The sequence below is a fragment of the Colias philodice genome, chromosome 6 (assembly GCF_061535455.1).
Source record: "Colias philodice isolate Cphi_HAF_F1 chromosome 6, ilColPhil1 Martin Lab GWU primary, whole genome shotgun sequence".
Taxonomy (NCBI): Eukaryota; Metazoa; Arthropoda; class Insecta; order Lepidoptera; family Pieridae; genus Colias; species Colias philodice.
Window position 1 is genome coordinate 3,001,351 of NC_143091.1, and position 26,912 is coordinate 3,028,262.

General features: G+C 30.7%; 1 protein-coding gene and 1 long non-coding RNA gene across 5 annotated transcripts in view; both read right to left on the bottom strand.

The window, feature by feature from the left end:
* The window catches only part of LOC149487547 (uncharacterized), a 29,593-nt gene extending 29,300 nt beyond the window's left edge, over positions 1-293 (bottom strand). The window contains exon 1 of the long non-coding RNA XR_016315724.1: positions 243-293. This is a non-coding gene — a long non-coding RNA (uncharacterized LOC149487547). The remainder of the gene's footprint in view (positions 1-242) is intronic.
* The window catches only part of Cda5 (Chitin deacetylase-like 5), a 78,050-nt gene extending 54,298 nt beyond the window's left edge, over positions 1-23,752 (bottom strand). For all 4 annotated transcript variants that reach the window (XM_089696072.1, XM_089696069.1, XM_089696070.1 and 1 more), the window contains exon 1: positions 23,594-23,752. In XM_089696072.1, coding sequence (XP_089552198.1) covers positions 23,594-23,651 — 58 coding nt within the window. In that variant the 5' untranslated portion in view covers positions 23,652-23,752. The remainder of the gene's footprint in view (positions 1-23,593) is intronic.
* Positions 23,753-26,912: the final 3,160 nt, after the last annotated feature.

Consider the following 26,912-nt stretch of genomic DNA (forward strand, 5'->3'; position numbering starts at 1 on the left):
ACGCTTAATTGGTTCGTTGATATTTCAATAAACACAAACAATAAAGCGATAAAACATATTTGATTGATGTGCTTAATGAATCTGATTGTAAAAAATTGATCTTTGATTTTATTACGAAACAAAAAAGCTGAGACATATCCTTATTAGTAAGAAGACAATTTGTAGGTATTTAATAGCATTATTTTCAATCATACACGCTGATAGATCTCTTTATTAATTTTAAACGTATAAATTATACTTACAAATAAATTAATATGACCTTTACGTGTGCTCGCATTTAAATTTATTACCTGAAACATAAGAAAGAACATTTAACAAATTACGTTTAAAAATAAAAAAGAAAGGGCAACCCGAAAACCGTGACACTGTTGCCTGAATTCTGAAATACGTTCGAAAACGAGTTTTTCCCGACATTAGGTCAAGGATTTATCACAACAATAAGCTTTATATTTTTTAATAATTCATAAAAAATTATAATTCATGAATTATGGATAAAAAATTATCTCTACGTATAAGTACACAATAATATAGTTGGCCCTGTATTACTTTTTAAGGTTGGCAACAATACGAAACCTCAGTTTACTTTTAACCATATCTAATGTCATTTGTATTAAAAAAAAACTATAAAAAGAAACACAGATAAAATAAATCTTGCAAATCGTTGCACTTTAAACATTAAAAAACAATTGGCTCGACGTTTATGCCCACGCATGCTGCTTGTAGAGATAATGTTCTCACAAAATGATAGATCGTGACACCGTTAATGTTTTACTTTCAATTGCGATTATGAGACAGAGCTTTTAAAATACAGATTAGTTTAGAGTTACCGCAATTATTCTTGCATAAGTAATGATATCTTAACATGACAGTATTTCGACGGTAGGTATTAACTTTTCCTTTTCGGTTTTATTATATACTAGCGGTCCGCCCCGGCTTCGCCCGTGGTACATGTTTACGTTTTCTCTACATAAAAACCATCCTCGTACTTCAAGGAATATAATAAAAAAAGAATTATCGAAATCGGTTCAGCCGTTCTCGAGTTATGCGCTTACCAACACATTTTGCGATTCATTTTTATATATAAGAAGATCTTGTGGAAATAAATAATTTTTCCTTACATTTAATAATGAAAATGCTTAAAAAAATTACGTTACGCAATACCTATATAGCAGTAAGTAAGTAAGTACTAATAAAGATTTCTTGTCTCTGGGCTTCTAAACAAAAGATATAGGTTTAAACCTATCCTACTATGCTAGATCACGTGCGATACAGTTACAGTATAATATTATTAGAATTGAAATGTAGCCTTTATCTTTGAATCCGAGTACCAAACAATAATTGTCTATTCTAATATATTTTGCAAATATTCGTTAAACCACACCCGCTTTAAAGTACAAATAATTCGCAACATTTGTGATTGAAGGGTTAACCTTTAGTGTTCATTGCATTCACTGTGAATACTGCAAAGGGATTTAAATTTAACCATTAGAGAAATAAGGTACAATTTACCTGAGAATTATTTAAAACGAAAGGCGTGAAGTCCTGCTTACGAAATTTTTAAATCATATTAATATAGTTAAACTTGGAAAACGAATGTGACAGTCCTCAAATTAACCTCCAACAAGAAAGTTTTGTTGTGACATCTAAAACCCTACCATAAACATAACCTATTTAAAAAAGCTTTTGACCTGGTTCATGGTTAAATCGATTCACTCGTTGAACTCGAATCGATTTGTTCCTCTCGATTATAAAGCCGATTGAGATGTAACAATTGCTTTAGTGACCCACAAATATTATGTAAAAAGTGGTCACTGCACCAGTTTCGCGTTACACTTGAAGTCGGTGCGACAATTTGACCCGAATAACGCAATATTTATCGATTAATCGTTTAATTATTCATTTACTCTCCACACTCGATCTGATCGAAGTAATTTATTATACAAGGCGACAGTCGTATATAGTAGATGTTGCCCAATTTGTTTTTATATGAAGGACGTTAAAATAGTTAATTTTATTGGTAGCTGATATTTTATTGAATTTTGATCTAACTATTTATATTAAAATTATATTATTCACAGTTTTGACTTTTGATTGATGAATGTTTGAAAAAACATCTATACATTTCCATGAGCATGTGTCGCGGCGAAACTACACTTTGAAGAAAGTAAAATTAATTTTCGTAAAGTCACAGTCAATAATTATTAAACGGTTTACGTAAGGTCCACCATTACGCACAAGGAAACATAATATTATCTAATAGTATTTCTTAAACCTAATAAACTATATTATAATCGTTAGTTATCGCGGAAGACAATGTAGAAAGTTATATGGGGCGATAGACAGCTTTTACTTGCCCTACTAGATTACTTCTCAAGGGATTTTTGCTGTATACTCATTTAATTAATATTTTTCTATTACGAGAAATTAAATATACCTACGCATAAAATATATAAAAGCAAAATAAAAAACATATAAACCTAAGGTGCGCCAAGGAGTGGAACTCCCTGCCAGCGTCTGTCTTTCCAGAGAAGTACAATATGGGTTCCTTCAAGAGGCGAATAAATAGGCATTTTCTAGGTAGACATGATTTACCACCATAGACCGCGTCACCGCTTTCCATCAGGTGGGACTGTGGTCAAATGTCTACCTATCCTAATGTAAAAAAAAAAAAAAAAAAAAAAATGAAAGACTGAAATGTAGAGTCAAAACTAAACTACTAATACTAAGTAATCTTACCTATTTAAAAATCTTATTTTAAATGCTACTTAAATTCACGTTAACTGGTAGTGTCGAATAATTATCCATATTTGTAGTTAATTCAAGAAACTCATACTAAATACGTAACTTAATTAAATGTCCATAAGAAGAACATTAAAGCTCAACCAATCTTCATAAATGTGTAGAATTCTTGGCCAGAAGCTATTTCTAAAAGAACGTATAAATATGTATACCAACTTAAAAATCTAATTCAAAGCCACCTCAAGGATATATGCAAGAATATAAAAATTAGATTTTTATTGCATACATTTCTCTTTGAACTCCATAATTTAAAAGTTTTCAAGACAGTTACATATGGGAGATTTGACAGTGGCATTGGCGAATAATGCTTTAACTATGTTATGCTAATTCTTACTTAATGACGAATGATATAGAGACTATTTCTCTATCTATCAATTATGTAGATGTATGCATGGTAATAAATACCGAGAGGTCACGGTTGGGCTAAAAAGAGCAATTCTGTATTGGTTCTTGGCTAACTGATGTTCATATATCAATATATTTCCTTATATAACGGTTGTATGAGTAATATAGCGAATAACCGTACAATAATTGGTTAAATGGGAATCAAAGATGATTTCAAAGATATTTATTAACATAATTAATAATTAAGGTTAATGTAAAAGCTTAATGTGAACCGCCGCGGCTGAAGGGACGTATTCAAATAACTTTGAATATTTTCTTCATTTCCTTACTACTTAACTACATAATGTTGAAATATTAAAACGTAAGGTATTCAACGATAAAGGCGTGAAATATGTGTTAAAAAATAAAAACAAACATTTATATGCTATTATGGTGTGCAATTATTCGTCAGTATACATAAAAGTAGACACATCAAGCCCTTTATACGGCCGCTTTCATCACACCTTCAACCAAAATTCCACGATAAATGTAATAATATTTTTATGACATAGCGCAATAAGCGAGAAAAAACTAGTTCATTTACATTATCAAAATATTTACGGTGGAGATTATAGCGTTACATAATCTGTTTTCTCTGATGACAACTGCAATTCAAGATGGCGGAACAATGGCCGTTTGGCGGGAAGAGTTATTAATAAGGTAATTAATCAGTCTCTGGTTTGATTACGCGAGCGGATGTGAACTGTGAATACAGGCCTAAGTAACACAATGCATTATAATATGCCTCTATACAGGCAGGTGGTGAGGAAATCCTTGCTATGGCAATGAATTCATATAATTTCCTTATTCAAACTTTTATATTCATACATAACTCTACCTAATGTTTTTTATAATGTTACGTATATTTTATGCTATCATTTTTTTATATTTTTGAAGTGAAACTTCTTTATCGGGGTTGGAAAAAAATTTAGTGTAACATTTTTTCGTTACGCGTGACATTTTTCTGTTACGCGCCATCTTTTTCTTATCCCTACCACGCGTGATTCGACGTATTTCTGTAAAGTTGCATATAGTAAATTATTTTGTGAAAAATAAGGTCGTACACACGTAAGAAGTTTCACTTCTTACGTGTGTACACTAGTACACGCACACTGTCACACATTTTTTTAAATAAAAGATCTTAAATTATACTGTGATACTGTTGGATATCTATTTTGAGTACACAAAATGTATTTTTACAAATCAAAATATATAAAAACACAATCAACTTCCTTCTAAAAATGATCTCATTGCGAGGATAATGACCGCAAAATAAGAACTGTCCTTATAATGTTTTTAAAATCAACATAGGGCGACGAACTGTCGTTATTCCGATATGCATAATATCTGTGTCCTGTAGGTAGAGGAAGGCATATTTGCGATAAACAATAAGATAATCGCATACCAAATCAATGATGTTACACCTATCTTAAGTAGGTTATACCTAAGTATACTATTTAGGGAAAACATTTATATGAGACATCAACGAATAATCGATAATATTTTTCTGGATTGTGGTCCTCTAGTTACTTGTTAACCTTTAATAGAATATTTGCAAGTCATGCAAACTTGTAAATAGCCGCTATTACGCGTAATTGTAAACGTAAATGAAATTGAAAGCAATGATCGGGAATCACTTTCGTTTTCCTTCACGTGATTTTCGTACGATTCACCAAAACAGACTGGTATCACAGGTATGGCAGGTTTTCGTCAAACTGGATTTTATAGAGTTCAACAACATTTAGATATTATTGCATGTGTCATACCAGCTGTCTACGGGATTTCTATTTCATTTATTTTTAATTGGGGAATTATTTCTTAATAGATAATTAACAGTCCTTAATTTTATTAGGTACCTACTTAAAATATATCAAAAATCCTTATTGTTTTTATTATATTTGTTATAAGAGTTTTAACAAAAGAGTTACATACGTACATTATTAAACATTTTTCAATATGTCATGGATTATTTACGGTTTAAAATAAGCAAAAAAAAAATAGATAAAGGCAAACCTCTGTGTTATTCGATTTGTTCGGTAGCGACTAGCGAGGCCACGAGTGATGAATTGTGACATCAAATCTGTTTGTCTAAGTTAGTGTAAATGAATATCCTTACAAAATACAGAAAAAGGTATTACAAAATAAATGTTGATTTGAATTAATTAACTGGACATCAAATTCACTGCAGAACTTATTATAATATCTGTGACTGAACCAACAGTTTTTAATTTATTGACAATAAAAGAAATTTAATCTTTTTATACTTACTTGCACTAAGCCCTTTTTGGCTTGATGATATCATTCCAAAGGGTAAAGTCATTCACCCTTAAATGGGTTTTTGGATATTAGCTTACAAAGAATTCAAACTCTTACAGCCGTAAATATTTATTTAAAATCAAATAACTCATTTAAAAGCATCCGAAAGTAAACTTTATTTCCTTTAAATAAAGTAGGTAATATCAAATCATTTAGGTACATAGTTTAGACAACTTCTAAGGGTCGTTTTGCAACAATATTTCTATGCTTTCAAGCTTACCTCATTACTACATAGGGCATGTATAACTTACTAAAGGTTTATTGCTATTAAATTGTTTATACATTACGACAATTTAGATAAATAAAATAATAAATAATAAACAAGTTAGTACTAATTTTAATATGACAAACCGTCATTTGTTTATACTTTTACCTTCAGTTACACTTCATAATAAAAATTGTGTAAAAATCGAATTTACAAATTATTTTTGTACCCATTTCATCCTAACGCAGATGTTTTAGCAAGATAGAGCAAAATTCTTATGAGCGATTGTTTTATTAAACTTTTTTTTAATATTTACTATAAAAATATGTTTTTAAATAAAAATATAATTGGCTATTTTGCTATTATATAGATATTATATCGAATTATCTACTCGGCTCATAAATCTCATTTTTATGGTAGCATTTCATTATAATTTACTAATTATTATCTTTTTACAAAGTTGTGGCACGTTATCGAATAAGCACATCATTTAAATATAAATATGTATTGACTCATCGATATCCTTGTGTATAATTTATAATAAATTGATAAACTCTTGATGCACAAATCAAAGAAATATTTCTACCTGGTATATTGAAGCTCTACATAACCTCCAAATAAAGTTAAAGAACAATGGAATATTTCAACAATTATCGTAGAGATTATTATCTTTTTTATTAAATTATATCTTATATATTTATGTAGCTGTTTTTGAAGCTATTTCAAGTATAATAATAATTAAGAAGAGAAAATCATTCGTATTTATGTCAATAAAATCTCTTATCCTTACTGTCTCCTAAATTGTTCGGTAATAACAGCATATTATATATCTCAAATAGCAACATTTTGTCGTTCACAAAAAATATGAAATTACCCTCGCATTTGACTAACTTTGAATATATTATAACGACAAAATAAACATATTATATCATAGTACATCACAAGGATCCAACCTTTAGCAGTCTTGACATTATCATAGTTTTTGCGACACATACTTATGTTGTTATGTCATGTAAATATCCTGTATGTTTGAACATTAGTTACTCAATTAAGTTCATAGAATATATAAGCTTTAATAAGTACTTATGTAGGTAATGTGTGTGACTTGAAAATGTAAATAATACTATACCTATAGAGAAATACTACATTCATCCGAAATTATTTAAGGATATTTAATAGGAATGATTATTATTTATTAGTAACAATAAGAAGCATTGGTAAAACTGTTAGTCGCAAGATCAATGCCGGTACTTAGGAAATAACAATAATTTCAACCAATTTATATGAAGAATATTAACATATTATTTGATTATATTTATATGTACAACTTACCAAGTTATATCAACATACATACAGGTAGCTAACCTTAATATTGTTAAAAGTACTGAAGCGATTATTGAACCGTTATTTGTTATTAAAACGCGCTCGTATATAAGTATAAAGTACAATTTATGATTAGGAAAAGATATAAAATAATTACATCTCATTAGTAGTAAGAGTCAGCACTTTGTCCTGTAATCGATCTTATTATTACACTTTTAAATGTCATAATCGCTTGCGTATTGTACGCACGTGCTATGTATGTATAGGGTTGGCAATTTTATATTATTTTGTTAAACATGTAATATATGTGAAAATAAACATACTTATTTCTTCAATATTAATTACATTACAGGGAACATGAATGTATTTTATACGGGATTTAAATAAATCGAATTAGGTACGTGTTAAATGTACCGAATGCTTGCTCACGAACATCCGATCGTAGCTAAAATACGGCGAATATCACTTACGGTATGCTAGAATTTTTTGTTATATTGGAGTTAAATAACCATGAAATCCTATTAGATTAATATTATTTTATCTTGGCAGCCCTACCTCCGTACATTCACTTGTAATTGCGTGATTAAAGAAATATGTGATATGCACGCGAAACCGAGGTTTCCGTCAATATCACACACCTGCAAGATATGCCTATCATTAAAAACTTTAATTAGTCGCTCTTTAGAAATTAATCGTTCTCGCGCTTATCGAGCTCAATGACATTTAACTTATAGATTATCCTGGTAATATATTAATTGAAGATAATGATTACACTTGATGTTCCTGATTCACAAGAATGTTGCACAGGTCGTCTCAGAGTATTATGCATTCCGATATACAATTTTAAACAACATGACTAGGCAGAACATTGGAGTCAAGATAAATTCTGGAATCTTCTAAAACACAACACCAAACGGACTCGAGTATGTATATTTCATAAAAGTAAAACGCTGTCTCAAAGGAAATCGCCTTTCAATGATTAATTGCTAACCATAGCGACAAAAACACTTAATTCGCAGTGGATGAAAGGAAGTCATTCATATGTCCACATTTAATTACTGTTGAAACAAGTTTGTAGCATGTACACATTGCAATTCGTTTTACATGCCTCACTGGAATACTGCAATAATGTATTCAATGATTTGCTAAATAAAATTGCTAGTATATTACATTGTCTAAGGCATTATTAATAATTAAAAAAATTACGAGTTTAGGATAACTCATAGCTGCCATAATTTCAAAATCTTATGAAACTGTATCCAAAAACATTGAATATTAGTCTTTATTCAATCTGCAGGAACCTGTCAGTAATTGAATACAAAGTCAAGAGTTTGCTACAACAAATCGTTCGTAAAATAAAACAATACTCAGTTTTTACTGATGAGTGTGACATCCACATAAGTTAATTAATATGAATTCAATCAACGGAACTGACATACAAATTAACCAAACCAAATTAGCTTAACACCCTAATTGTCATTAGATAAACAGGGAAATAAAAGGAAAAAACAGGAAGCTTTACCCAGATTCAAAGTCGGAAGATAGACAATACAGATAATGGGCTGAGAAATGCATTGAAGCATAGTTACATGAACAAACTGATCGGGAACTTCATTTCACGCTTTTTACAATCATAATGTGATAATAAAAGGATGTATTTATTGTAATTATGTTTTTTCTGACGCGAGAACAGTCAGTCTGTGGAATACTTTTACTTTCGTATGCAGATTTCCTATGTAACGCCAATTCGCTGGTGATAATATGCAATAACCTTGTGTTGCGATGAAGGAAGATTACCCGTTTATTCTATTGAAAAATTTAATTCATAAATATATGAAAAAATTACGTTACAAATAATGATGTTAATTTTCATAACCTGTTGAAATTGGCTACAACAATAGAATAACAAATGAGATTTGCATACAATATGTTGTCCTTAACAAGACGAAACCATTGAAAGCTCCTGTATGAATGAATATCATCATACAACGTCTTGTTTTATAATTTTTGAAGGTGATATAAAAATAGTGCTATCTTCTTCTATAATATAATAAAACCGGCCAAGTGCGAGTCGGGCTCGCGCACAAAGGGTTCCGTAGCAGCAAATATAATAAATTACAGTTAAATCAACCTATCTCAAAAACTATAAGAGATACTTTGATCAAACCAAAAATCGTTGAAAGAGTTAATTAGCATGCATCACCTCTATTTTTTTTAGAATTTTATACCCCGTAGTTATAAAAATAGAGGGGGGGGGACATACTTTTTACGACTTTGAGAGCTGATATCTCAAAAACCGTTCACTTTAAGAAAAATGTTTTTTAGAAAACTTTATATCATTTTAAAAGACCTTTCCATTGATACCCCACACGGGTATGTACATCGAAAAAAAAAATTTCATCCCTCAGTTACATGTATGGGGGGCCCCACCCCCAATTCTTTTTTTTACTATTTAGTGTCATATTTTTGTAGCGGTTCATACAACACATATTCCCATCAAATTTCATCACTGTAGTACTTATAGTTTCCGAGTAAATCGGCTGTGACAGACGGACAGACGGACAGACGGACAGACGGACATGACGAAACTATAAGGGTTCCGTTTTTGCCATTTTGGCTACGGAACCCTAAAAATGAATCCCAAAATGTGTTGGTAAGCGCATAACTTGAGAACGGCTGAACGGATTTCGTTAATTCTTTTTTTATTATATTCCTTGAATTACGAGGATGGTTGTTACGTAGAGAAATCGTAAATATGTACCACGGGCGAAGCCGGGGCGGACTGCTAGTCTTCTTATATATAAAAATGAATCGCAAAATGTGTTGGTAAGCGCATAACTCGAGAACGGCTGAACCGATTTCGATAATTCTTTTTTTATTATATTCCTTGAAGTACGAGGATGGTTTTTATGTAGAGAAAACGTATAAATATGTACCACGGGCGAAGCCGGGGCGGACCGCTAGTCTTATATATAAAAATGAATCGCAAAATGTGTTGGTAAGCGCATAACTCGAGAACGGCTGAACCGATTTCGATAATTCTTTTTTTATTATATTCCTTGAAGTACGAGGATGGTTTTTATGTAGAGAAAACGTAAATATGTACCACGGGCGAAGCCGGGGCGGACCGCTAGTCTATAATATAAAAATGAATCCCAAAATGTGTTGGTAAGCGCATAACTTGAGAAGGGCTGAACCGATTTCGATAATTCTTTTTTTATTATATTCCTTGAAGTAAGAGGATGGTTCTTATGTAGAGAAAACGTAAATATGTACCACGGGCGAAGCCGGGGCGGACCGCTAGTACTACATAAAATCGTTAACATAATCCTTCATAAAATAACAAAATTTTATATACCTACGCCTATTTGAGGCATATATATAATGAAGAGTGATGAATGATGATAGTCTTATGTGGATCTCTACCATGTATTCATAAACCTACACATTACTACTATACAGTTATGAGTTCCTAAATAAAGTCAATACCAAACAAAATATAATCAGTATCAATTAGCAGGAATCACAAACTCTATCGATCGACATAATCACGACCAAAAATAACTCGCCTTCACAGAACCACAAAATCCCACCAAAACCAATGTTTAGTAACCGCAAACTTGTCCTCAAATATTGTATAGGAATTTGAATTTTTGTCTAGTTAATATGCACGCTTGTGCAAACGATGATGTCACAGCAGCTAACACCTTCTTTGTATCGACCTTGGCCCCTGAAACTGAGAAGACGAGCAACTTATCGGTACTAACCTTATGTAGGCACTTTTAAATGGACTGACCATATACAACCAAGGCAAATCATTTGCATTTACCTAATTAATTGGTTACTTTTACTTTTCTGCGAATTAAAGTGATGAGCAGTGGGTTGGTTTATTTTCTTACGAGTAGATTTAACTGATCGAATTCCGTATAAAGATCAATCAAAAACATTGAAACATCATTAATCATATAGGTAGATAGATGAACTTTGATACGTGAAGTATTTTCTTAGAACGTGAATTTAGGTACCTACCTACCTTTATAATGTATTAACAATATTTATATTTCCAACAAAACTTATAAGGATTATACATTTATCAACAAGTTTTTAGTCGTCCACAGCTGATTAGATCATTATTTTTCCTTTTTTGTTCCAAACTTGATTTATCATAAAAAGGGGAAACGTATTTGTGAATAGATATGACCTCTGTCAAGAATGTATACTTAGTAGCTGTTTAAAATTGACTTGACACTTCTTGGTGTAAATTATACGCTAATGTAAGTGCTAAACTACAAGATATAGCTATCACATACACTCTGAACCTTTGTTATTGTGTAACAGTTCGGCTAATAGCTTGCAAACAATACAGAATATGCAATGTACATGTGTTTTGTGTCTATGTTAATGTGATTAAGCCTTGAAACGATTAGCTCTTTGATTATTCTAATTGCAATTTAAATTAAAAAATCGAAACATGTTTATTGGAAAACATTAGATAGCTTAGATGTAAAAGTAATTCAGGTAAAAATATCAAACTATTAAAATCGCCATTAATTCAATAGTTTTCAGGTTGAAACTTAACGATGAATTGATTCATCGATATTTTTTCATCTCAGAAAATCCCGATTGCCACACAACCATCGAAAAAATTCGCAATATTTTAATATCAAAATCGTCACTCTGTATTTTGTGATTAAAACAAGATTAATTCTAATCTCATTAATAATAAAAATAAAGATAAATTATTAATCTTGATATGACCGCGTTAAACCAGACATCATCTTGCACAAACATATAACTGTGTTGTCATTTATTCGCACCATATTGCAATCCATTGACAAATTATTATAATCAAATACAGCCTCCATTAGTTTTTGCAACAAAGGCGAAATAAGTAACTATTGACTAAAATTCATTGTCAGATTATAACTATTAACGTAGAATCAATCTAATCATTAATTTCATATTTGATTAATAAATAAGAGCGCACAAACTAAAAAATGTGTGCGTGTACCTACTAGTGTACACACGTAAGAAGTGAAACTTCTTTATGACCTTATTTTTCAAAAAAAAAATAACTAACTGCAACTTTACAGAAATACAACTTTACAAAAAGATGGCGCGTAACGGAAAAATGTCACGCGTAACGAAAAAATGTTACACTAAATTTTTTTCCAACCCCGATAAAGAAGTTTCACTTCAAAAATATCAAATAACCATACTTTAATTTTTTAAAACTTTATTTATTTATTTATTTATTTATTTATTTCTTTAATTCAGGCAACAAATGTAGTTACAGTTAAAGGTCTTAATATAACTTAAAAACTACGGCCCATATGAACTTAAAACTACTTAAATACTAAACTAATACACGCTATGTCTTCGGCGTGTGACGCGATTCCGGGGGGCCGGGTATCCGTCCGCGGAAGCGGCGAAACACAACTCCCTGCGGCCAAAACCCTTCGTCCATGTAGACGCTCAGCTTGGCGGTCGGTACTCTCACCACGAAGGAGTTGAAGCTCACTTTATGGCGAGACTCCAGCCGTTCCACTCGCAGACTCAAACCTGTCTTCGCATGCAAGTACTCGACAACATCTTCAGTCTTGGTACAGTAGTGCACACGAGACACGTAGAGCGGCGTCGTCGGCACCTCTGCGCGCATCCGCAAGTTTGGATCCCTCGTTGCGGTGCCACACTTGTTCTGACGAGTCAGCTTCCTTTTCCTCTGGACTTTTGTGAAGCCATCCTCGTCGACGCCCTTCGTTTTTGAAGGTAAACTTTTCCGCACGGGTGCGTTTACTCCTTTTGTTGGTTTGGGGGTCGCAGTCATTTTTGCGGCTGCGGCGGCGTAGTCACGTTGAGGAGCAGCTGGCAACGTGACATGCGATGTCTTCTCCGGGGGAGAGGTAACGGGAGCGGGGCGCGGGGCATCACTCGGGTCATCGGCGGTCGGCGACACGTCAACATCAGCAGTTAAAATGACTTTAGACTAACCATTCGTAATAAGTCGACTCTACATTTAAGTAAAATTTTACATACTTCAATAAATCATTCAAATACTTTACAAGACACTGACACAAAATACAGTTAGAAAACTGTAATTTTATAGCATTATCGTTGATAGACCAATAAATTCAAAACCTACCCATGTAAAATAGCAAATAATAAGGTAAAACATCGAATAAATTAGTAGTATGATGTCACATATTAGCTTGTTGAATGATTCTCCATATAAACAATATATTAATATTACAAAGTTTTTTTTTTTATTTAAGGGAAAACAAGTTTATAATCATGTTTATTATTTATTTTTAATCATTTTTGTTATTATTTAGTTTTGATATAGACATACCCATTATTTACTACAAGCCGTAATTCAGCCGCTACCTACTCATAGTCAATTCTTATAAACGTTTTAAAATTGCGCAACACAAGAGAAAATAAACAACTAATTGCAGAAGAAAATGTGACCAAATCTATTAACCATCTTTCATAACAAAAATATAACCGCCTTAACGTCTCCCAGCGTTAATCTAAACATGAATTAAACCATTAACCTTTCGCCTGAGAAAATGTGCCAACAGTCGAGTTACAAAATAAACTCATTTGTGTGAGTACTGCCTATGTACAATGAACACAAAATTGAAGGTTTCTGACGTGAGAAATAAGTCGTATCCTCTGCACCCAACCTTCCTTGCTATTGTAATTTTTAATTATGATATTGCTGATTACGTACCTGAAACAATAAAAAAAAAACAAATTATACAATTGGAAACTTTTTTCATTAATTTTTTAAACATCGTTCCAAATGACAGCACAGATTAAACTCCCGCGTAAAAAACAGATACAGATAAAAAATAGAACATGGACAATTTGTATCAATTTTTCAAAATATAATTACAATTTAAAAACATCTGGATATCAATAACTATAAATCTTGCACGATGTTATACTATACGACGTAAATCTATACTAATATTATAAAGCTGAAGAGTTTGTTTGTTTGTTTGTTTGTTTGTTTGTTTGAACGCACTAATCTCGGGAACTACTGGTCCGATTTGAAAAATTCTTTCGGTGTTAGATAGCTCATTTATCGAGGAAGGCTATAGGCTATATACCATCACGCTACGACCAACAGGAGAGGAGCCACGGGGGTGAAACCGCGCGGAGCGGCTAGTCACTAATATATCAAGATTTACTGTAATTCCATCCAGAGCTAGTTATAATAATTTTACTTTCATTTACTATTAACCGCAATACCTTATCCGCATTTGTTATTTGTATTATGTACATGTTTTTGTTATTTGTATGTATGTGTAATTATTATTTACTGAACATCACAATTCAAAATATCTTCTATTCTATCTAAGCTTATAGTGGAGTTTCTCCCTTTTTCATGATTCAATATCAATGTAAAAGGATCTATTAAATTTATCAAGGACCAAAATAAATTTAATTTCTAATTTGCTTTGATGAAACTAATGTATGTTAAGAATATACAAATGTTTATTTATAAATGGCACGTGACAAATAACTTTCTTTTTTATTTATAAATTGAATTAGCATTTTTGGATTCCATTTTCAAAAAACCATAAAGACTCTGTCTTACCACAAAAAACTTTAGACAGGGTTTAACTTTAAGTGCGGGTTCTCTTTAATCTGGTTTTGTCGTATTTCACATAGACAACTATTAAAGTGACAGATCCCAGTTTTCTATCTATCTTTATATTACATCAGTCAGCCTTCGTTTACTCTCAAAAAAGATGGTTATAAATCTGCATATTCCCACAGAGTCTTCAATGCTGTGTACAAATAGACATAGTCTGTGAGAAATGGAAGCATTCGCAACCGCTGTTGTAACGATCTAATTGATTACTCACTTTCAGTAGCCTGGTTTCCACTTAAATATAATTTAATACGTATTGACTTACGGTTTCGATATATTACTTTAATAACAGCCACTTTCTGATATTAAACTATTTTTATTCTAAAGATAATGTACATATATTTTTTTTATCTATTAAGAAATAACTAGTTACTCATTGAGAGAAATGCATATTAAAAATTAGCTGAATTATAAATTTACATTTCCACAGATAAGTATATGAGTTCTGAAATATTTATTTGTCTCAATTACCATAATAACGAATTTTAATATCTCATTAATTATTTACTTCCTTTGCAAAAATTAATGAACCGGTATATTTTCAGTTTTTAGATATAAATACAAAAATATTATAAGAAATTTTATAGAACAAACCTGATTTCACATAACTGCTAACATTATGTAGGCCATTATATAAATAATATTATTACAATGACACACAATAATAGACTATTATGTCTCATCGTTTAACCTACAAATTCTGAATAATGTGTTTGTTGTTCCGCTACAATTTTCCTAACGGTAGAGCAACGCTATAATTCCAAAATATATTTTTCATACAATACAAGTTTCCTAACAAAGAAACACCTACAGTTCCATGTCCTTTAAGGATATTGCAATTACATGCTTTTATATGCAACTAGCTTACCGCCCGCGGCTTCGCCCGCTTTGACTTAAACCTAATAAATTATATACTAAAACCTTCCTCTTGAATCACTCTATCTATTAAAAAAACTGCATCAAAATCCGTTGCGTAGTTTGAAAGATTTAAGCATACAAAGGGACATATCTACAGAGAAAGTGACTTTGTTTTATACTATGTAGTGATAGTGATTGGTTAAAGCTTGTAATTTAAAAAGACGATAGCTTCTAACACGTGCTCAACAAAATATAAATAAAAAGTTACCCATTATGCAACGCAATACCTACACACGATTTGCAAGTAATGAACTGTTGAATTCATTTTAATTTCTCCTTTCATATTTTGGATTTATCGATCGGTTATGTTAAGCGCAACTTCGACACAACCATGCCATGTCGTAGAAATCGCGTTTCGCCAACATTTCGTATGTATCGGAGAAATGGACTTTCGTATCTCAACAAATTACGCAATCTGATTATCGTAAACGTTCACTGGTATAACTTGACCTACGATTTGAAGATTCATGAATGAATGCAGAGTTCTAAATAGAGTGGTTTTTGAGTGGAATTTATTGAACGCGGAATATTTCAATGTAACCAAAAATAAAAAGTGGTTATATTAAAATTTTACACGGAGATTCATATTAAATTAGATCATCTATTATTAATACAAATTCCATATTAACACATTGAATAAGTATTTTTTCTTTTGTTTGACTAGCCACTACTTATATAATCCAGCGTTTATGTCTTTTGTTATGAAAATTAACTCATAAAGAAAACCGAGTTAAAAACAAAGAAAAGATACATCGTATTATGCAATTATAAAGAAATTATAGTCCATAAAGTTAAAATTATAATTAATGGTTATCATTGATGACTTTTGTTTTGATGTAATCTCACCAATTTCCTATGTTATGTAAAAGAAAGTTTGACAGAATTGTAAAAACCATGCCGTTCACTGGACAGCATTCGTAATAATCATTCGATTTAATAAGAAAGAGTAACTTTGAAGACAGTATAAGACTCAAATTAGTACTTAAAAATGTCTGACTATAATATTTCACCGTCTTTTTATGAAACGTTTGCCTTACTCATTCCAAGACGTATTACAATGAATGAAAAAGTACTATAATAAGAACAAGTAGGTAAACAAGAGCATATTTTCTTTTGTATAATTCGAACAGAAGCGTGGTCACGGGCAGTATTTCAAAAAGAAAATTCATTACTTTTTAAAAGGAAGTACAAAAAACAAAGAAGTGCAATCAAACTGTCTTGCTATGCAGAAATGAGAGCTAACACACACACACGTACTAATTACACATAACGTTCTCCGATGTATGTGTGTGCCGCGCAGTTTTCACTCGCTTCAAGTGGAAGTATTAGCAATGGCTTATATTGGACTTTATGGTATTATTTACGAGGGAAACGTTTGTTTTAAAACACTTTGACACTTTCAGTTTCACTGTTTTTATAGCAACTAGCCCATCCATGTGGATGTAGAAAAAACTTTGTCTTATCATAGAATGGTAATGTTTAATTTTATCTTACACTTCTAATTTAATGGTAGTTACATATTTATGACATTTTTTAAGAGTTATAAATTATAATTGGAAATTATGTCTTATTATTCACAAAATCTAATGAGCTCTATAGCAAAAAATAACTGTTCTCAAGAACCTATTTTTATCATCTTCATCGTCTGTATTTGGTGATTATAAGTATGTATTTAATTTTTACGACCTATACGGTATACTCGTGTATTAATAAAGAATCGTTTCGTATGTGCTGTAAAAAATCTCACATTAGTGCTAATTATATGTTAAGGATATCTGCTTTATTTGCTAATCATTGTATTGTGGACTTTGTTAATTTTGTCACTAGGTAGGTACTCAAAAAACGTGTTGCAAAAAAATGGAAACCGCAAAAATATAGGTATACTTCGAATTGACCAGACAGATAAATGCAAAAAATTTATCACGCTTCTTATACCTACTGCAATTTAAACGTAAACAATATCCGCGGTTGGACAACCCAGCTTTTCAAATCATTCACGGATATTAAAAGCATAAAAGTGACGTTGCAAAATTACAAAAACAATAATTAGCATAGCATCGAACCATCCGGTTCGAGACAAAAAGTCGCCGAGTTGATTTGCCAAAATAACACCTCAGTTACGTCACTGACCGCCTAATGACCAGTTACAAACAATGAACACGAAGAAAGTGCACCCACTATTCATGACCGTGAAAGTCAGTTAAAACAATGAAAAAACTTATTCCGTAATCCGCGTTGCGTAAGTTGAACGATAAAAGCAATTAGCTCGATGCAACTGGCCGGCTCCAGTCTGATTAAATATTTTGTAAACAACTTTATACCTCGGTGATTAAAATAAAGAAACATCTATCGATAGTTTTAGTGATGTTACGTCTGTGATCAATTGAGCGGATACGATCGGAATAAGAATAGGCGTTATTTGTGTATTAACCTTGTAGTGCTTGGTGACAAATATGGAATAATAAATTAATATTTCATGCGTAACAAATATTTTAGAATAATTCTAATATTTACGACGCATTAAAAATAAACTATACCTAAGCGATTAAATTTCAAATGTTAAAATTTATATTTAACACAAAATTGTAGTCATCGAATTGAGATAGCGTAGGTATGTTGAATTTTTATATCAAGTTTTGTTGCAATCTACCATAATTTAATATATCCTTCGGCTGTCACTCCGCGGTAAGAATGCAAAATGGTTTTCCTATTTTATTTTTATATCAAGCTCATTGACAAATCCTTTCTCAATTATTTCGAAAATTCTAAAGAACACCATAAATTTTATTAAAAATATACGCCCACATTATTACAGCCTTGTAGTTTGACGTTAATGTGTACAATTGTGTAAACTTCGACCTATTATATAAGATTGATATTAACTAAATCAACGGTGACCCATTGAATTATTGTTATTAGTATGTTAAATCACATTAGTAGTCGTTTATAGTAATCCAATAGCAACATAATCGGATAATCCAGGCTGCCAAGAGCGAAGAGTATGTCAATCAAATTAAAACAATGTCACTGCATGCATGAAATACGATAAAACCTTCGTTTTTAATGTGATTAAAAACGAAGGTTTATGTTCTCATAAATATTATTATAATTAAAGTAAACTTTGTTAAACAGACATAATTTAACTTAATAGTGCATTCAGAAAAAATGTGCATGCTGTAAAAACTACATACTATAGGAAGTTATCTCTATAGCTATGATGAATATGTACGGAATATGAATTAGAAAAAATTGACAATCCATTGAAACATACACATACAAATAATTATTTCTTTTATCTATGTTCTGTTGGTCAAGGTTTAACAACTACAGCATTATAATCACATTATAAAATGATCAGCTACTGTATTTGAATTAGCCTAATTAGAATGTAAATTATAATAATTCAAAGCAGTAAAGCAATAGTAATTTATGCGAGAAAATAGATAAATTAACAAGTAAATTAGCATTATTTGCTGGTCTATTTGTTTAAGATAATTTAAATAAAGTTGCGAATAAATTATAACGAATATTTGATCCAAAATTCTATATATTAAAGTTACTTCTTAGAAATTGAAAACAAAACATACCTAACATTTTTGATTCAGTGTACGATAGAATGGAATTTCCTATATCTGTAATCATTATATGGGCCCTTTTAAGACAAAATCGAATAGGCTCTATCTCTCTAGGCAAGCATGCTGAACTTTCTATACTTCGGTATCATCAGGCGTAATCAGGATAAAATCCCTGCCCATTTATTATTTAAAAACATAGTCATAAAAAGTAATACAGATATCAAAAGATAAAAAAATTCAATGACCTTGGAAGTCAATTAAGCGCTTTCGTAATCAATAAGGTAGTTTAAGAATTGAACACATTTGTATTTAGTTTCGTCACGAATACCTAGATCTTTTGTTCTAAGACCTAACTGACAGCGGACACGGACAGAATATATAATGTTCTTGTGAAATAGTAAAGCCTTGGCCGACATTTTTCATTCGTTTTGCTTTAGAACCAATTATTTGTAAATTATATCTCTAAGAACTATATCTTACGTATATACGATACATTCCGATACGATAGACATATAATATAGATGGAGTGATGCCAATTAAAACTAAATGTACTTATATATGACCTTAAAGTACATATGTAATTTATAACCTCATTATACATTTCCGATAAAATATAATATTTTGTTATATTTTATGTCGTTTAATTTCTTCAATCTGCAATTATTATACTCAATTGCGATACCTATAAAATAAACGACCTTTTTAAAACATGACCTTTAAATTTACTCAAATAGTAAACAATATAGCTTCTGTCTTAGAAAACTACTCATGTGGCAAAATTGTGAACAAATTAATTAGGGTTGGAGGTAAACCGTATTCTTAAATTCAATAATGCTAATGCATGATTCTTTGTAAAACTTAATATATAGCGTAATATATATAAGTTTCTTACAAGAAAAATAGTACTTATATATTTATTACATTAAAATATTGTTCTATCTCACTCCATACAATGTTCGTCGAATTTCCTTTTTGTATACCTACGTGTGAATGTCTTATGAACTCACTTACTGTTTTTATGTAGAGCATTTATTTTGCCAAAAGTTTATTTCAAGACACATACTACTTTTCTCTTATTTCACATGAAATCAAGGGATCAATCAACTTTTTAAAGTGAATATGAAAGGAAAAGGACTATTTACAATAACAAAATCATAGAAAGCGTTCACGCGCACGAGCCACGATTTCGATCACATACAAATTGAAAAACCGTTTGCATAACAATAACGGCTTACAAACGACCCGATTAGGTCTAACTGTTGACATATTGTCAGCTTTGTTATATATATCTATATATATATAGACACTAAATCTCTATATATTTTTCATATAAATTGACGATTTTGCATATATATATATATATCCGTAAAAATAGCCGTGACTTCACTGAATGTCCAAAAAAATGCAAAATCGTCAATTTATATGAAAAATATATAGAGATTTAGTGTCTACAAGAAGACCGTATTTAAATATAAATGTATGGTACCTATCTTATTCTGGCGACAGCGAGCAAACCACCGGACTCAGTGGCGTGCCATGACTGAGGCCTATGTCCAGCAGTGGACAAATATAGGCTGATAATGATAATGATGATATGGTATCTTAGAACTGTTTAACTTATGAGTCGATATTCTTCATAATAATTTGACTCAAGAGTAGATTAGAGAACCTACCGTCAAAATAAATATCAATGCATGTACCTAATACTAGCTACTGTTGATAATAGCATATGGAACAAAATCTTAAGCCACTTAATGTCATTCACATCTATATTCTATAAAAATCTTGTCCCAATTCGGTAAGTCATTAATATGTATATATTCTATTTAAATAAATATTTAACTATAATGAATTTTGATTTCGACCTTCAAAGGCTGGAAACAAGATTAGAAAACAAAAGTGTTCAAATATTTAAACTAAATAATATATAAGGAAATATATTTTTTATGATTTATAAACAATACAAAATGGAATTTTAATCTAACATTTTTATGTACCTACTCATTATATACTTATTACTTAGTTATGTTACAAAGTTTTAGAGTATTCTCGTGATCTTGTTAATATCCTAGATGTCAACTTATATTATAATATTGTAAGTAGCGAATCTTCCTGGGTAGACCAGTAGTTCGGACAGTAGCCCGAACAAACTATGTGCAACAGTATTTCTATAGTTTATGCGTTATTTTGATAACTACAACAAAAAAGTCATCAAGCTCCGATCAGTAATTTTGGCGTGATTGACTAAAACTCATCCTGGATACGACCATCCATCAAAACATTCGAATAAGTATAGATATACATATTAATGCATATTGACCTCATAATCTCAACTTATTTAAAATCCTAATTTACTCGACCGACTCTATTATACCACTAGATTAGTATTCAACGCGATAGAAGGCGCGGCCTACTAGTTTATTTAGTAATATTAATTACATATTATAAAGATGCAAAATATCATCCATCATCCAGCAATATTGTGACTAAACATCGCGCAATGACCTAAAGACATTTACAAGATGTGTAATGAATGTTTATATTTCGATAACTGAATATAATTATCACTTTGAAAACATTACACACTTATTAAAACTTTTCCGTATATATTTCAAAATTTAACAAGATAAATAAGTCAGGTATTACCTGAAAAGACGCTCGTTTGCTAACTCTACTTTAGATAGAGTAAAATTAACATTTCATAAATTTAAAAGGTTTATACATATTTAGTACGACATTGTCAGTTTTATTTGGATAAACCAATACATGAAATGCAATTATATTTTCTATGTTATGTAAATTCTTAAATATTCTGAAATAGTTAGCATAATCAGTAAAATAATTCAACATTACAAAATATATAAAGAGATGAATTAAATTTTCCTGCGATCGTAGGTATTTATTCTAAATAAAAAACTAATCTTACATTTAAATATAACATTCATACAAAGAAAATTATAAGGTTTTTAAGTGCAAGTTAACGTCCAAACTATACCTAACTAAAATTATGAAATTTTAAAATTTACAACAGTAATTTAAATCTATTTTTACAGCAACCTCAGTTTATTAATACACATTAAACTACCACATTCCCGAAATAGACGTTAACGCTTGTTACTCAACATCAATTTCAAATGTCTGACCGCTTGCAATAGAACAATTAACGTGCGTGTTTCAAAATACTTTGGCTAATTAATCGCATGAGAAAACCAAGGTGTTTTGCTGTGATTTTTCCCATAACTATCATTGTGCGACCATAGAACGAAAGCGACAAGAGAATTAATGGGATAAGCGAACTTAATTGGGTTTTGTTTAGCACGGCATTAGTAAAAGTTCCAAATAAACGTGAATTACAAGTATCCCTTTCTATGACTTCCATTGTTCTCAATGTCATTCAAAATTGTATCATTTTATTTTTTATAGCTCTAAAGTGCGAATATTTCATTGTGTACATTTCTAATGGAGAAATTATGTCTCACCATAATACACTTTAAAGCCTCACTACAGTTAAACATACTTTTATTTTTAACGATTGCATTAAGAGGAAAGCTTAAGAAGAAACGAATCGCATTTATGAGTTCGATCATAATAAAAATAAAAAACGAGTTTAGAAAATAACACGTCAATATCAAACAGCATTTCTATTTCGGCTTCGTTCGTTGTCATTATGGTTCAAGTTAACTCAGACAATCTTTAATAAACAAACGTTGCATACATTTACATAAATAATAACAACTGAGACTTTTTGCACAGACGTTTTTGTAATAGAATGATTTGGTGAAATATAATTAAAACATCCAAACTTCGCTAGACAAATTACGCAAGAGCGAAAGAAAGTACATTGTTGACATGAGAAATTCGACTTGTCGCGTATTATATTTGATGAAAAAATAATTAGAAACAAAAACTGCTTATTATTCGCAACTATAAACGTTTATTTTAAACTTTAATCGTATGCATATTAATTACAACTATCTAACTTATATAAGCCTTTCGTTTTTGTTCCTTGTACGATTCTTTAGGAGCGATTAATTATTAAATATTAAGTGAATATCTTAAATTAAATAAACCGATAAATTAAAATGTGAATTCCTTTAAAATACCAATCAATCAAATTGACTTATCATGCGTGATATACTAATAACAACATTTAACTTTCCCTGATCGATCTACCAATTAATTTATTTCCGCAGCCTTTGAACGTCACTTCATACTTCTTACAATCGAACACTGATTTAATTCCATTCTCAATTAAAATTTTATTTTAAAAAGAATACTGGCAACACATAATTTTTTATAAAAAAAATAAACCTTCCTGACATTGTGACAGCTACGCAAAATTAAAAAATAACGCGTTTAAATTCCGAACGTTTTTCAAGTAGCGTTCGTTTCATTTTCAAATTGTCTCACCTGTCAATATAACCAATGTGAACAGCGCGCCTGCGCTGAAGTACGTAAAAGAGCCCATAGCACACACAGTCACTTCACTCACTACCGCATCACGCGTTGTATCGCGGGAAGTCAGCGCACCACAGTGGCCGGTATGTTACTTGCTCTGTGGTGGCCGGTCGCGCGGCTGTGCCTCGTTGGCTTGGTGGGGCGGACAAATGTCAGGGATAGTACTTTCAGGATGTTGTTCAGATATTGAATGCTACGTTTTGTGGTATTGGAATTACTTTTTGTTTGTTAGGGTCTGTTTTTGCGGAGGTGGTGCTTTAATATAAAGAATTATGTTTGATTTAAATAATTATAGTTGATTTGATTTGATTTTTCGAACTTAATGACTTTCTGTCCAGTATTGTTAAGTACAAAAAAATGTTGTAGAAAATTGTGTTGTTTATTTTTCGTAACAACACAATATGTTTAAAGTACAATCAATATATTAATATCCTTAGTATAAACGATCTTATATAAGATCTTATTATTCTGTTATGGTAATAGAAGTAAAGTAAATATATTCCGTAATTCAACTTTTAAACGCACTCTGAAATCGTGGTTCATTCAATTGAAAGCATGAATACATCTAACATTCCATTAAAGTACATATTTACATCAAGTGAAAATCTAAAAACAATATGTTTACTATTTAATGGTCACATTTATTATCTAAGTAAAAAAAATCTAATGTAACATAGCGCAAAACATGTACGCTCTATACAAACTAAGTAAAGAGACGCGTTGATGTTTTTTCTTAGGGCGATAACGTTCGTAAGCTTTACAAGACAAAAACGCGTAGATAGCGTTTGATTTATAAGCTATGTAGCTCAGTTTGATTATAAATTTATTTTATTTAATTATTTATGTACCTATAGCTTTTAATTGATATTTGAAAAATAGTTGCGAGTGTATTAAAAAAATAATTTAAAATTTTATTTTTCAACGCTCGTTTACTTTCGAGTCATGTAGCCTTTTTATTCAATAAAAGGAAAATTATTTATAAAATATTGTTTTCTTTCTTCTAATTATTTTCAACCTTAATTATCCAACATCGATCAGTCATTTTCAAAAAACTAATTCCAAAAAATCCCTTCTGAAATGTACACGCATTAAAACCAAAACATCGCTATTTCTAAGAGACCAATGAACTTTCAGTGTATCCAGCATGAGCCCATAAAGTCAGCTAGTCTATTCAATAGCCATTTGTCACCATTAATCCTCTCACAGCATTCCACGAAGTGCAACCATTAAGATTTTTCACATGCCCGTTTAGTACGCACTGTATGCACTTGATACTGGCGGTTTCTTTGAACCTGTGACGTATCTAACGTACTAGTACTATAAATTTATACTAGTAATAGTATAGTGTCATCTATGTGTACTAATAAATGGAGACTCATTGCATATGTAACTATTGAAATTATGTTATGTAATGGGTTACATGGGTTACATGAATAGGGGCGATGTGAAAGGGCGTATAATCACATGTGCAATGCGATTTCTTATATCCTTAAGCCGTGGATAACAAAAAAAATGGACGATTCTGATTGTGTCAATACTTCAATTACAAAATTTATTTTAAAATATAAAGTAAGCTGAAAAAATCGTCGACTGATATTAATGAATTTATTCTTCATGGTATACAGTTAGGAAATACAAGAAGCCATTTTTAAACAACCGACGATATTATAAGTTATTTCCCATTAAAAGCTACAATAACAAAGATAAAACAAGCTCTATATTTTATTATTTTTATTCCAGATCAAACTAGGTAAAGCTGAGTCAAGCCGCTAGTATTATAATATGCTCCTAAACGCTACTAGACCGTCCCTAAAATGCAGCCTACAGTCGTGATGTGTAATTATGCCGAAATATTTATTCTATGCGACGTCAAACTATAATCGTGAGCTGGATATCGTGTTTAATGATCTCGGATATAAACTAGTTTAATGTAACGTTTAACTATATGTTTAATATGACCAAGAAGTGTATTTGACACGGAATTATTAAAATAATGGAGGCTATTATCGGATCGGTGTTGGAATATATTGTCTTAGATTTATACTATTTTATATTATTAGGTGCATTAATTGGATAAGCTTTAAACGATTAATATAAAAAGAAATAGAAAATGTATAAATTTAGCAAAAAATATAAGACATAATTTACCTACATACACAAAGCAATGTGGAGATAAATTGAAAACTCATCTTATATTTAGGACGCTCGTCTGGTCTCGAACTCCCATCTTTTCGTTTGAAGTTGGATTTTCACCACTGAGCCACCAGACTATTGTTAATAAGTAACTATATTACATAAGAAACAATACAAGGAAGTATTAAAGGTAATAAAATGCACCTGATATGAAAGGTGCTTTTATAATAAATTGTTTATCCATAAGTAATTATTATATTGACTCTGTTGTTGTAGGTATTATTATCACAGACTCATGTACATTATATTCTATATGTTTTTTATCATGGCATTAGGTATACTGAGTAACTGGGATGGTATAAGTATGAGAAGGAAGTTAGTACGAAGGTTTTCCTATATGTATAATGAAAAACATATATAATTAAAGCTCAAATTAATTCGGTTTATACATAAAATAAACTAATTTTAACAATAACAAACGATAACTTTCGGCTACACTAGGGACAAAACATGTAATTAAAGTTCAAATTAATTCGGTATATAAATAATATAAACTAATTTCAATAATTACAATGGATAACTTTCGAGTATACAAGTGTCGCAATAAGAATGCGAACAAGTGGTTTGAATAATTACTAATTAATGTAATGTTTACCCAATTTACGTTACAAACTACATTTTTCGCATATCTTCTAGTTCCACATAATTAAAAATGCAGTAGGAATGATAATAGTTCTAAAAAATTATCCATTAGGCCTTTTATCAATTAATTCTAATTAATGTTAATTGACTTATCCAATTCAGTGAGGATGTTTTAAGTTCGATTATTCTTGTCATCTTACAATTTAAAGTAGCTATGTGATTTTCTAGCTAATATTATGTCGGTTTATAATAGATAAATAAAATTATAATTATTGATAAATATTTTATTTCTTTAATGTCATTTTTTCAGACTTTGTCACAAAATAAACTCAACTTTACGCTTAATTAGTTACTTTGTAGTTTACAGTTCATAAAAAATAATATATTTTAATGAAAATAAATATAAATACCACAATTATGTATTAATTGTATTAATTTTCCAGGAAATACTTCAGGTTTAGGACGTCAGTTCATGCTAGAAAAACCAATCAAGAAT